This window comes from Trichosurus vulpecula, chromosome 8 (genome assembly GCF_011100635.1).
Source record: "Trichosurus vulpecula isolate mTriVul1 chromosome 8, mTriVul1.pri, whole genome shotgun sequence".
Lineage (NCBI taxonomy): Eukaryota > Metazoa > Chordata > Mammalia > Diprotodontia > Phalangeridae > Trichosurus > Trichosurus vulpecula.
Genome location: NC_050580.1, coordinates 229573753 through 229588003, shown reverse-complemented (window position 1 = coordinate 229588003; position 14251 = coordinate 229573753). Strand labels below are relative to the sequence as shown.

Sequence of the window (14251 nt, the reverse complement as noted above, 5' to 3'; positions counted from 1 at the left end):
GGCTGCAGAAATTATAGGACATGGTAAAGACAATACTGTAACAATGGTTTACCCAGAAGAAAATTATGAAATTGTACCTTTGACTCATGTATTCTATCGTGAATGAAGCTATGGTAGTCTCTTTGTTTCTTTTGGCTTTTGTCTCTTAAATTTGTTTGAGAGATTTGTTTCCTGCAGGCTTAGTACCATCCACCTGCAGATGCCTGATCTCTTAAGCCAGATGTCACCCTCTGATGTGTTTGGACATCCCCTCTGGACCTGTCCACAACTGTGATGTGTCATCCCTGGACCTGGCATCAACCAAGTTCCAGATGCTAGCTGGCTTAAGAATTGACCTCTAGAATTGGGGCAGGGACAACCCTACATCCAATTTCAGCAGGAAGAAGCTTTGGGGAGCAAGACTTCTGCCCCTTACCCCAAGATTTTGAGCCCCATTTGTTCAAGGGGGGAATGATGACATTGCTTTATATGCTTATTCTGTGTTATCCCTGTTACATTGTTGTGTAAAGTTCTGTTGACACCAGTTATCCCAGAATTTCCATTGCCCTCTGTAATGGATAAGAAAGATCTTGGGGCCAAATGTAGTAGCAATTTAGATTTGAAGATCTTTGCCACCCATTAATAGGCCATGTGACCTGCTTATATCACAGGAAACCTAAGAAAAATGTGGAGTTTCCTGACAGGAAAAGGAAGTTACATCACAGGAAATGCTGAGAGAGAGAGAGAGCAGTTATGGCTGCTAATGGCTGTTAATGGCCGCCCTCATGATTGTTAGAACTGAACAGGCTGACTTAGCTGTAATGTGAATTTATTTTGGGGAAGACCCCAGCAGGGGGTCAGAGAGGTTTTGGGATGGCAAGGCTCCAGGTTGTGATATTGTGTGTGGAATGTTTTACTTACTCCTGTGATAGACTGGATAAATGGCTTATGGGATATGATTCTCTGGTGTCCTAATAAATAGTTTACTACTTCTATCTTCTATGTGGAGAGTCTCATATATTTTGTGTTACAGAACTACACAGGCATTTTGACAATTATCATCTACATTGTTATTATTGCAGTGTAGGGAGAAGGACACACCCCCAAAAAGGACTTTATTTGAACACTCTGTATTGACTGAGGAGATTGTAACTTGCTCTAACTCGCTGACTTATAGACAATGTTTTTTATCCTGAGTCCCAAAAGAATTATACCCCTAGAATTCAAATAGCTGATGTGCAATAGATATAAGTCCAGCCAAATCTGCATCTTGAAGAAAAAAGAGAGGGAGTGATTACCCATCCCTGACTATTCTCCCACTATTCACAAACATTTACCTAAATGCAATAAATGTTGCATTCAACAAAAGTAGCAGCCCAAAGGCAAGACAACCATTAGAAGAAAATGTCAACAGATTAAAACACTTCTTTGAGTGTGAACAGTTCACTGCTAACTTGTATGGAAAGCTGAGCCAACACATGGTTGGCAACAGTGGAACAGAAAAGTGTGTAACTTTCAGAGATTTGGTATATAGCATTGCATTTACTCCTCTGGGCCAGAACACTTGCAAACATCAAGACTGAATTGATCAAAATGATGGGTAAATTCGGAAGCTGCTAAGTGAAAAATGACAATTCCGCAGGGTTTACCAGCTAAGAAGGCAGTATTTGGCTTAATCAAAAGCAAAGTGAAAGTGAAGCCTAGAGAGATAAAGGATTCTCAGCTCAGTAAGAAGGCAGATGAAATTCAGTTTTACACTGATAGTAACAATCCAAAGAACTTTTACGATGCCTTAAAAACTACTTACGGGCCAAACATCTATGGTGCATCTCAATTACTCAATGCTGATGGAGCCACATTGATTAGTGATAAGGATATAATCCTGGGAAGTTGGGCTGAATACTTCCATAGCATTCTCAACAGACCATTACCATGCTGAAGCCACTGACTATATACTTCAGGTTGAAATCAATCCCTCTCTAGTCAAATTTCCAAGTGAAGAAGAGGTTTCGAATAACATTAGTTTCTTTGCATATGGCAAAGCACATGGTGCTGATTCTGTTCCAGCTGATATTTACAAGGCAGGGGCTCAAAGAAAAGCTAACTAAAACCTTCTGTTGTATGACAAGAGGAGGTTATCCCCCAGGAGTTCAAGGATGCCTCCACTGTCCTTCTCCATAAAAAGAAAGGAAATAGATTGTCCTATGATGATCCCAGAGGTCATTTCTTAGTCTTTTAGTCGTTGCTGGCAATATTCTTACCAGAGTCTTCCTTAATAGGATGATTCCCTCACCTGGAAGATGGTCATCTACCCAAGAGCCAGTGTGGCTTCGGAAAGGGCTGAGGAATGGTTGATAGGCTATTTGCTGCCCATCAATTACTGGAGAAATGCTAGGAGCAGAACAGAGGTCTGTTCATCGATCTGACCAAGGTCTTTGATACTGTCAGTCACGAGATCTTGTGGAAAATCACAGCAAAATATAGTTGCCTGGAGAAGTGTATCAGTACAGAACATTACTTTCATGACAGTATGCTTGAACTATGGATAATGGACAATGCTCTTGTGCTTTCCCAGTCACCAATAGGGTAAAGAAGAACTGTGTGCTTGTTCCCATCTTTTTTAGCATGACGTTTTTAGCAATGTTGTTGGACCCCCTCAATGAAGACAGCAAGATCAGCTAGCACACTGACTGTAAATTATTTAACTTGAAAAGGCTACAAACCCAAGAATAAAGTGGAAGGAGAACTGGTGTGTGCCTTTTGTCTACAGATGATTGTGCAACTGGAAGCAGCCTCTGATGCTGAGACGCTGCACAGCATGGATCAGTTCTCCACTACTTATACTAATTTTGGCCCAACAATTAACACCAAGAAAACACAGGTGCTCCACCAGCCAGCACCATACTAACCACACATGGAAACATTCATTACAGCAAAAGGAGAAATTCTGAATGCTGTGGGTAAGTTTACTTACCCTGGCAGCATACTTTCCAGGAATGTACACATAGATGATAAGGTTGATGCATGCAGTGCTAGAACTAGCTCAGTGTTTGGGAGGTTCGAAAGGAAAATGTGGGAGAGAAGAAGTATTAGACTGTCTACCAAACTGAAGGTCTACAAAATCATTGTGCTGAACTCATTGTTGTATACCTGTATACCAACACCATGCCAGGAAATTGAATCACTTCCATTTGAACTGTCTCAAAGATCACCTGGCAAGATAAGGTACTGGACACTGAAGATCTTTCTTGAATTGAACTGCCAAGCATTCAAACTCTACTACAGAGAGCACAACTCAGGTGGGCGGGCCACATTGTTTGAATGCCAAATGTATATTTGCCTAAAAGACTACAAAGAATTCACACAAGGCAAGTACTCACATGGAGGTCAGAAAAAATGATACAAGCACACTTTCAAGGTTTCTCTGAAGAACTTTGGAATTGACTGTGAGACACAGGAGACAATGGCACAGGACCTCCCAGTATAACATGACCGCATCAAGGAAGGTGTTATGCTCTATGAGCAAAGAAGAATTGCTGTGGCTCAAAAGTAATGTGAGATGTGCAAATTTAGAGACATCTTTACTCCAAATGTTCATATGGACTACTTGTGTCTGAACTATGGTAGAGCATTCTGAATTGGTATGGGTCTAATCAGTCACAGTTGAATACATTGTACCTTGCCCCCAACAGAGTGATGCTCTTTTTTGGTCCTCTTCAAGAATGAAGGACAACAACCATATTCTCTATTTATTTAAGTGAGAATAAGTTGAATATCCCTGTTACAATGCAAGGTCCTTAAGGCAAAGTTCTCACTTTAATATTTGTATCCCTGGGACTTATCATAGCACCTAGTACATAAAAAAAGCTCAGTAATAAGCATATAATAATGTTAACTGATTGATTCCAGCTTTAGTTCTTATGGTCTTCCCAAACATTATCCCATATCCAGCTTCTTGAATCATCTTTGAAAAGTATACCTTTCATCTTTTATATGAAAACATTAAAAGTCCCTTCATGCACAAGACAAACTTGAGATTTAAGAGCTTACCTTATGACATCTTCAAGAATGAACTGAAATTAAAAAACTCATAGTTACCACAGATCATACCTTTGCTTTGCAGTTATCTAGCTCCTCTTTCAGCCTCGAACTCTGTTTTCCCCATTCTTCTAATGTAGAATTTCCTATCTCTTTTTCTTTCTGACATAGGATTTGTGCTAAATGTTGAAGATACCGAATGTCTGCTTCATTTTGGGTGTTCTTTTGGATAACATTTGCATTTTTCAAATCCAAGTGCTGATTTTTGGTTTTTAATTCTGAAACCTAGTTAAAATGGAAATTGAGTTATTTGAAGCTTCTTTGTCCATTTCTCCTAAAGAATAGGTATAGTAACTTGGATCTTTCTGCCACTTACCCCACCAACCCTTTATACATAGTCTCTCAAAAGTTTTTTCCATTACAGCTAAGCATTATGAGAATCATGAGGTGGGGTTTTCTCTTTCATTAAATCTTGATTCTGGGTAATGGCATGTAATTGATTTTGCAGTTGGTTTTATTGAGTTCTGTCTTCTCTAGTAATCTGCTTTTAAACAAGATGGACAACTTGAAGTAACAAAGTATTCTCTTTCACATATTTGGACCCTCCAGTGTCAAGTTTTCATCATCCGTAAATGTTCATTAACTACTCAATGTCTAAAGATCTTTTATGGACTGAAGAGGACAGAAGACAACATAGGATATTTCTCCTGGAGTTCCCATTAGTCTGTCCTCTGATTTTGAATTCCAGTGTCAATCCAAAGAAAAATCATCTGGGGCTACTTAAATGTGATCATTTCTAACAGAAACAGAAATTTTCAAAGTCAAGAAAAATTGAAATTGGAGAATATCAAAATTCATTTACCTGCTTTTTAAAGTTTTCAACCATCTTCTGTATAGCAATTTTTTCCTTTCTTACAGTCTCTATTTTTTTCCTAAAGTGACATTGGAAAGATAACTTAAATTTTATGTTTTAAAATTCCAGTAAATTTTAGTTCTTGTAATGACTCCTAAAATGTTTGGTTAAGTATGAGTATACAGAAAATACTCATATTCTTACCATATTTCTTCTTGAGATCCCCTTAATTCCCTTAATTTTAGGTAAGAAATGCTACCTTCTTCATTTAAAGTGGTGATTTCCTTCCTTAAAATAGAGTTTTCTTCTTGACACTTTTCAGACTCCTGTCTAAAGTGCAGAGATAAAAATAGAATTAAAATAAGGCAATAATCTGGTATTTTAAAAAAAAAACATTTTTAGAGACCTCCAAAAAGGTAAATGCCCTCTAAAGCCAATGAAAAGACAAATTTGCATTACTTTATTTGGCAATAGGGTGCTAACATACTGACTTCATCAGGAACCAAAAGCACTATTGAAAAACACACTAGGAAAAAGTAGGCTGAGAAAAACTGAAACATAGGGCTGAAATGGAAATTAAACCTAGTTTTGCCACTGACTAATATGAGCCCTAAGGGCTCAGCTTTTGTGTGTCTCAACCCCTCTCTTCCCTGCAAAATATAAGCAACTTGTGTTTGTTTTAACTGTAGACTATAGTGATATAGAAGATGACCCATGGCAAAAATTTTAGAACTATGTTGTCCAAATCCCAAAGTTAATTCAATGTCAGAAAGAGAGATGAGGGGGAGGGAGAATGAGAATATCTCATAATATAATGGCAAGGGAAGGGAAGATGAAACTTTACATTCAAAATTGGACTAGGATTCATCTTTAAAAAATAACCCCAAAAAACAATTTTAAGGAAAACAATTTGCTATAAGACAGTTACCATGAAGCTTTATTCCATATAATCTAAATGGGTAGTGGTTCAATTTAGTTTTACATTTGTATTTATTCTCTCATGATACATAGGAGAATGTATTTCTAGATATTGATAGTCCTTCCTCTACCCAAGCTAAGGTTAAGATTTCTTTGGTAAAAGAAAATATTTCCTAATGCTTATTTTATTGAAAGCAAAATGATCGCAAAGCTAAAAAACAAGAAGAATGCATTCATCCTAGATTAGTGTTAAGAAGTCTTATTTGTGACAACAAAGGCTATTCTAAAACATATTTCATGTTTTTAACATTCTTGGCAAAAAACCTTAAAACCAAATATAGTGCCTGATGGTATGCTACTTGGGAGCTGTTTTACTGTAATTTCATGCCTGTTTAGATGCAGATAATTAAATAGGAAAAAAAAAAGCTTTTATTTTTTACATCTCATATTAGAATAATTTGCTATACTAAAGAGGAATTGGAATCAAGAGATTTTCTTCTAGGACAGGTTACTCTACTTGCTAATACAGAAGTAGATGGAATCAACAATACTACTCTGGCTTCTCAAAGATTAAGAGATTAGTTTACCTAAGCACAAGAAGCAGCAGTGGTTAGAGGAGTTAGAGCCAGGTTCCAAAAACAAAAAATTATAGGCATACATTACCTCAGCAGTTCAACTTTTTGCTGCATCTCACTGCATGTGCTTTGCAAGTCATACATCATTGACTTGAATTCCTCCTCTTTTTCTCCATGAGAAGGTAGATGTTTTTGCTTAACTAAATTAGTCACTTTCTCTCTTAATTGCCTAGTCAGCTCCTGTAACTTGTTTTTCTCCGATTCTAATTCTGTTATTCTTGTGTCATTATGGTGATATTTCCCTTGAAGGTCTGAGAATACAGCATCTTCCTCAAATGTTTTAAGCTTGGTCTGTCCAGTTGACTTTTCTTCAGAGTTCATCTTTCCCTGAAGCCAGAAATCTTCAGATACTTTTGTTTTTTCTAAGACCCATTTGTCTTCCTGCTCACAGGTCACGTTTTCTTGATTACATTCTTTGAAAACAGACTTCAAATTCACAAATTTTTCACCCCATTGTTCCAGCTTTTTATTTTGTCCTAGTATCTTTTTTTCAGCTTTTAGTTCTTGGGTGTCTAAACCAACTTGGCTCAATGAAAAACACTCACACTGTTCCACTGACCTTTCTTGGAGTTTCCCAGTCTTTTCTCCAGGTCTCAAAACTAGAGTCTTCAAGTCTTCATTTTCAACTTTAACTTCATCATACCTCTGTTTAATCCTGAGGAATGCTTCAGTTACTGTCTCAACTTTCTTCAGCTCAGCCCGTAACCTGAAAACTTCTGAAGTGAGATCTCTGTTATTTTCCATTTCTTTATTATATTGTGTTTCCACCTTTTTGAGTTCTTCCTGAAGAGAGTAATTTTCCCTATTGGCATTCTCATATAACATCCTATATTTGGCAATAGCCTCAGGATTACTCTCAAGTACTTTTATTTTCTCTTTTAGTTTAGAAACATCAAAAATTAAATCCTGCTTATTTTCAGAAGTTTGGTCGCACTCTGTTTGTAAGACCTTCAATCTACCCTGAAGATGAAGAAACTTATTCTTTAGGTCCAAACTCTCAGTACTTGTTACTTCATTATTCTCAAATTCAGAAAACCTCTCTAATGATCCTAACGACTCCTGCATTTTAGTTTCTAGTGTCTGAAAGGAACTTATTTCTATCCTTTCCACTTCTTGAACACTGTCATCTGGTGATTCACACAGAATATGGGTAATAATGCCTTCTACTTGTTTTATTCTGTTTTGTGATGAAAGTATCTCTGTTTGTTCCAGGGAAGTTCTTATTAAGTCATTTGATTCCTCTACAGAAGCTAATGGCTCTGAACCTGAATCTAATTTTTGTAGTCTCTGATGTAATCTGATGATTTCAGCAGCCATTTTGACATTTTCCTTCACAACCTTCTCATGGGCCTGTTGCAGATTTATAAGAATATCACCATTTTCTTCCAAAAGTTCTGTACCTTGCTGAAGCAGTGACATCTCACTAGCCATGTCTGCATTTTCATTTGTTGCAACTTGGCTACTATTCTGAGGCTTGGTAGGTATTCCATGCTGCAATTCCTTTATCTTATTCTGGAGTCTAGAAATTTGTAATCTTAGCTCAACTTTCTCTCTGTCTGCTTTCTTACAAATTTTTTTGTTGAAGTCCTCCATTGCGAGAAATTGAGAAGCTATGTCTTCCTTTTCACATTCACACTTAATCTCTTGCTCTTCAAGTTTCTGTCTATCTAATTTCCCTGTATTATCTACCTGAGACACGAAATGCTCTCTATCTTTAAATTCTTTCTCATGACTATTCTTGAGCTCAAATATTTGCTCGGACAATTGGTTTTGTTGGCTTTCAGATACATTCCTTAGCTCCTCTAGGTGTTTTTGCAGCTGCTGTTTCTCAGATACTAAGCTGATTAAATGTTCTTCATATTTTTTCTCTAATATCTCTTGCTGTTTTGTCAAAGCAAGAAATTTTGCTTTCTCATGTTTCAATGTCTGTTTAAGTTGTTCTTGTGCTTCAGCATACTCCTGGATGAGTTCATCCTTTTCAGATTCCCACTTAGATTTTTCCTCATGTTGCTGTTCTTTTAAGTCCTTCAGCTCTTGCTGATAGGAATCTTTCAGGTTTATTAGGGAATCTTCATATTTGCTTGGGACTTTTTGGCACTCATTCAGAAAATGGGCTTCTATCTGAGAGTTTCTTCTATTACACTCAATTTCCATTTTATTCCTAAATGCAGTTAACAGACAGCATTACTAAAATTGCTGCCAAGTCATAAAACAAATAGAAACATTTTTCCCCAACCCCAGCCTTATCCCTATATGATAGATACTGTGAAGAAGATATTTGGTTTTGCAGACTTGCTAAAAACAATTAGCCAGGTTTTTATGAGAAAAAAAGTAAATGAAGTTTGAGTCTGAATACAGAAAAAAAACCTGTCATAAAGGCCTCATAAAAGTTTTTTAAAACTATTTTTCCTATGGAAAAATGACTTACCCCACCCCCCATGAGAATACAATTCTGAATGGCATGCCATGAGGATAAGGAGTTTAAAATTTGAACTTAAGACTATTAATGGTATTAAGTATACAAATGCATATTAACATAACTCCCATATTGGTTAGGCTATATATAATCTGTCAACCTTAAATGAGACTAATTCTTTAATTAATTTCAGAATATTAATGATTATCCACAAATATTCAGGAATGAGTTTAGTTGTTTTGTTTTGTGAAATAGCATAAGATCAAGCATGGAATTCAAATATTATTTTATAGTTCAATTTGTGAAATATTAGTGCACTCTAAACAAAGTCGTATAACAGCATTTCTACTTATACATGTGAAACTGAACTAGAAAAAGCTAAAATGAACAGGAAGTGTGAGATCAAGCTACCGAGAGAGCTTCTTTGTGCTAAACTTAACATTAACCCTAGTTGTAGAATAATTATGAACATATTTCTGAATGGAAAGGGGTCTTTGAAATAACAGGCCAAAATTGTGCTAGGCTTGATCTTACATCATTCTAAATGTGCTGTATCATGTGTGTGTTGCCTCCAAGCCTTGTTAAAAAAACAAAAACTCATTTTCACTTACATTAACAGTCAACAATCTAAAACTAGGACTGTGTCTGCAACATAATGTCAAAATTAGTCTTTAGAAAATGGAAAATTTCCAGTAGACTAAACTGTTACTGAGTTTGCTGAACTGAATGAGTATTTTTGGTGTCATGAAGAGACAATCACATTTAACTCTTACTCCACTTATCTTTGGTTTCTTACCTTTCCTCCTGCAGTTTGTTTTGTAGCTTTTCTAGTAGTTTCCTTTGTAGCTCTTCTTTCTCAAGAGTATGTTTCTCCATTAGGCTTTTTAGCTGCTCCTGGTAAAACTCTTCCAGTTTACATTTCTCTTCTTCTTTTGCCTTAACTAAGTCTCTCATCTTCTCTTCAGCCCAGGTAACATTTTGAATGAGACCCTCCCTCTCTCTGTTAAAGCTTTCCTCTACCTGCTGTAGTCTATTCTTGAGAGCTACTTCATGTTCTAGCTTCAGCTTCTCCTGCAGATGAGCCTTTTCTTCATTAAGCTTCACTTGTAATTCATTTTTCTCAATCACATATCTACAGTCTGTTTCTTGTTGTTCTTTCTTCAGAATAGCTGTCTGTTTCTGTAGTTGTGCATTTTCACTTTTAAGAGCACTTATTTGTTTTTCCAAGGTATGTATCTCATTCTTGTACTTTTGTTTCACATTTTCTTGCTCTTTTTCACAGTTGACCTTGGTTTCATCTAGCTGCTTTTCATAATTGAGCATCTATAGCAGAGATAACATAAGTCATTTAATTCCAAAACCAAATAAAAGAACAAAATGATGATAGTTGTCTCCTTCAAGACGTTTCCTCCAGAGACCTCAAGATTTTTACTATATGAGTATATATACAATGGAATCTCAGGAACATAATCTACCAAAGTCAGCTATCCACCAGATGATCGTATTATGTCATAGTAACAGATACACTGGATGTCACCTAGTATCTAGACCCTGAGGTAGTTTCTGTGTAAAGAATCTTTTTTAATCTTTTCATAAGATTTTTACTTGCTCTTCCCATCTCATCTTAATTTATCTAGATTTGGCCCAGTTTTTTTCAAGGCATAGCCCTGGTAAAACAGAAAATATATAACCAGAATCAACACTTATAAGTGTGTACCCAATTAAGTTTTCATGTTGCTTCTGAAATAGAGAAAATTAGTCTAAAAATATAAATCAAACTAAAATTTCATTTTGTATTTTTAATCATCCTGCTGAGGATGTGCTTTGGGTGTGTGTCTGTGTTTGTGTGTGCATGTGTAGGAATCTTAACCAGACTAAAAGTGGTGTAGAAACACTGCTTCCTGAACTTTGTCATGTTTCTTCTTCAATATGCTGCACTGTGTTTGAGTGATTGTCTTGAAGAAGCTTATTCTTTAATTTGGTGTATCTTCACATAGACTATATTTTAAATTGCGCAAATAAAAATCAAAGTACTAAAAAGGACAAAATTAACCCACCACTGGTCATATCAAGATTTTGTTCAGTCATTTTCAATCATATCTGACTCTTTGTGACCCCATTTGAGGTTTTCTTGGCAAAGACATCAGGAGTAGTTTTCCATTTCCTTCCCCAGCTCATTTTATAGATTAGGAAATTGAGGCAAACAGGGTTAAGTGACATAGCCAGTAAGTGTCTGAGGCCAGATTTGAACTGAAGGAGATGAATCTTCCTGACTCCAGGCTTGGCACTCTAGCTACTGTGCCACTTAGCTGCTAGGACACATATCAAGATGCCAGGGCACAACTCTGTTTCCCTTGGTAGTCCCTATTTCCTAGAAAGTCATAATTTTAGTCTCACAAAGCATTATGAGTCAAAACTGAAGTGCCTGTGAGTTTTGTTGTTTTCATTCCATTGTAAAGTGGTGCTGAAGTTAACTCTCCTGGACCTTGAAAAATTCTGTAAGGACACTTTGAAATTTGAAATGAATGCTTTCCTTTAAACTTTGAAAAGCATCCTTCCCTCCTAATGCAATCTTTTTTATTGGGATCTGTGATTTTACTGGCATAAAATTCTCTTCACAGACTGGCAATTTATCTACAACTTACTGTCCTGGAAACATACATAACACAAACACATACACACACACACACACACGTTTATACATACATATATACATATATAATTGCAAATTACATGACATAAGTGATTCCTAAGTTGTTGATGGGTTTTTTGTCTTTTCTTTTAAATGTAATTTAGAGGTGGGTCTAGATATTAAGGAACCAAAAACATCAGTTGGAAATAATTTCATAAGTGTCGAACATAATCTAGAGCTAACTTTTGGGAGTTAAGTTTAAGTAAAATAAAACAAGCTCTTCATCAATTGAAGACAAAGGAATGTAATAAGTATTTATTAAGTGACTACTATGTTCCTGGTACTATGCTAGGTGTTTTGTTTAATACTAATTTGATCTTCCCAACAACTGTATGAAGTAAGTATAATTATTTTAGCCATTTTACAGCTGAAGAAACTTAGGCAGACAAAGCTTAAGTGAGTTAGTCAGGAAGTATATCTGCAGATGTATTTGAACTCAGGTTTTCCTGACTCCAAGCCTCGGACTCAATCCACTGGCAATCTAACTGAGGAAATGTTTCTCAGACAAAGAAGACTTTATGAAAAGAGTTTTTGAGAAACTCATACATAAAGACCTGTTGAAGTTCAAAGATGTATATTTTGACTGAATAGAAAAACTACTTACATTTTTAGAAGATGCTTTTGAAGTTTAATAGTAACTACTTACTTTATCCTTAAGTTCCAGTGTTAAACATTTCATATCCCTATGATGCTGTTCTTTCAGTTGTTCAATAATCAGTTCTGCTTCTATGCTCATATTCAATGGATTACAGTTTTCAGAACCAAATCCTAAAATACAAATTAGCCCATTTACACTAGATTTTGCTGCTTTTTACATGTTTTCCCCCCAATAAAGTATAACTCTGATATCTGAGATAAGACATTTAACCCAAGAAATTTATCTCAGTCTATGATACTTCAGGGAGTTTAGAAAATAACTATATACAGAACGTACTATAGACAAAGAAGTTCCCATCTAGTGAATATTTTGGTGAATTTGTCCTTTAACACGGGGTAATACACTAAGTTTTTATTCTCTTGAGCAGGGAAGGGAGATTGAAAGAGGTTAGTAGCAACAACTTCAACCCTCCTAAAATGATAAGCCATTTGGCAGACATATAGTCAAGGGAGGAAAGATGTGTACATAGAACTCTAGATGATCCAGAATACATATATACAGATATATAAATATATATAAAATATATGTATATGTATGTATGAATGTATGTATAGGTATATGTGTGTGTGTGTGTGTGTGTGTGTGTGTGTGTGTGTATGTATATATAATTCCTGAGATCCACTATGGTTTACTCTACATATTTGACTGCCACAAAAGGAGTTAACATATCAACAAACAGTTTTCAAATAATGAACTCTAGGTATTATCTAGATCAGGACTTCTTCATCTTTTTAAGATCATAGACACCTTTCTCAATCTGGTAAAGCCTATGGACCACTTCTTCCCCCAAATCCAGGCCTTGACAGTGAGGGAAATTAATGGCTAAAAAGGGTGGAGTATCAGGGTAAGGTCTTTCTCTGCCATATTTGGGGAAAACCTTACTGGCTGGCAGCTCTAAGGTTTTGAAGTATCTACCCTCCTTCCCCTAGCCTTCTTGCCATTTCACCAAAATATTTTCTATCTCTAAGAATCTCTTTTCAAAATATGAATGCCTTACTAAGGGAAGGGGAAGGGGCATCCACAGAGCTAACTTTAGTTGCAATATTATCAGTAATTGTCTAAGAATCAGCTAAAAGTAAGGATACATCAAAGGAGATACAACTGAGCAAGGGCTTGTCAGAGGGAAAAAAAATGCTGGGAGAAAGAGAAAGGATTAATAGATAAGTGCTTCTAGTAGATCTGGAAACATAACAAAAAACCAACTTTGCAAACTCCAAATTTTCTAGGAACATTCTTGCCATTAAAACTGTACCATATGCCTTAGGTTGCTGACTTTCACCTACATATTCACTTCATCTTCAAGGCCATCAAGAAACAACATAGTAGAGATGCAGAAAAGACTCAGGGTTCTAAGCATTCTCTTGGAATATACATGGAGAAATCCAACAGTAATTGAGCATCTAAGTCTAAGTAATAAAGGGCTATGCATAATATCAGCCAGCTATTAAAACAAAAAGATATTCTTTATATCTGCTCATTCCACAAATTCCTAGATCAGTTGTAGTTTTTAGGGTAGTCTCTTCAGTGATTAAGACTTCAAAGAACAAAATGAAAACTCTCTCAAAAAAATCCCTCCTCCTCCTTCCCAAACATAGCTGAATAGTTTAGTAAAATAATGACAACAAATCATTTTTACATGTTAGTAGATTTGAGTCAAAGACACTGAGGTCTCAACAAAGGAATGTTTCAAAAGTTTTAGGCTTGGGTGTGTATACCTTGGTCAAGGTCTGTACTGTGATGTCTAACATCAAGCTCCTGAGAAAGAGACTTCTTGAAAGGAAGTTTAAACACTTTGCCTTGAGCACGATATTCCTCCAGCTCAGACTGGAGTTCATCTACTTGGTCCTGTAAAATCTGAGAAAAAAAAAGTCTCAAAATAAAATGGGAGATAAATGGGAGATAAATTCAACAACAATAAGCCATAAAGAGAAAAACTCTGGTTCTTGAGGGCAAGACAACAATGTGGTGATTCCTTCCTTGAATATAGTATAATAAAATAATATAATAATAATAATAATATAAGGTATATAATAAATAATATAACGTAACATAATATGGTAAA

At 36.0% G+C, this 14251-nt stretch overlaps 1 protein-coding gene across 6 annotated transcripts in view; it reads right to left on the bottom strand.

Moving 5' to 3' along the window:
• The window catches only part of NIN (ninein), a 229254-nt gene that overhangs the window by 79751 nt on the left and 135252 nt on the right, over positions 1–14251 (bottom strand). For 5 of the 6 annotated variants that reach the window (XM_036734513.1, XM_036734512.1, XM_036734515.1 and 2 more), the window contains 7 exons: positions 13905–14043; positions 12178–12299; positions 9636–10162; positions 6452–8584; positions 5075–5200; positions 4880–4949; positions 4090–4302 (listed from right to left, as the gene is read on the bottom strand). In XM_036734513.1, the coding sequence (XP_036590408.1) occupies positions 4090–4302; positions 4880–4949; positions 5075–5200; positions 6452–8584; positions 9636–10162; positions 12178–12299; positions 13905–14043 (3330 nt within the window). The remainder of the gene's footprint in view (positions 1–4089; positions 4303–4879; positions 4950–5074; positions 5201–6451; positions 8585–9635; positions 10163–12177; positions 12300–13904; positions 14044–14251) is intronic. The other variant, XM_036734517.1, reaches the window with a different exon arrangement.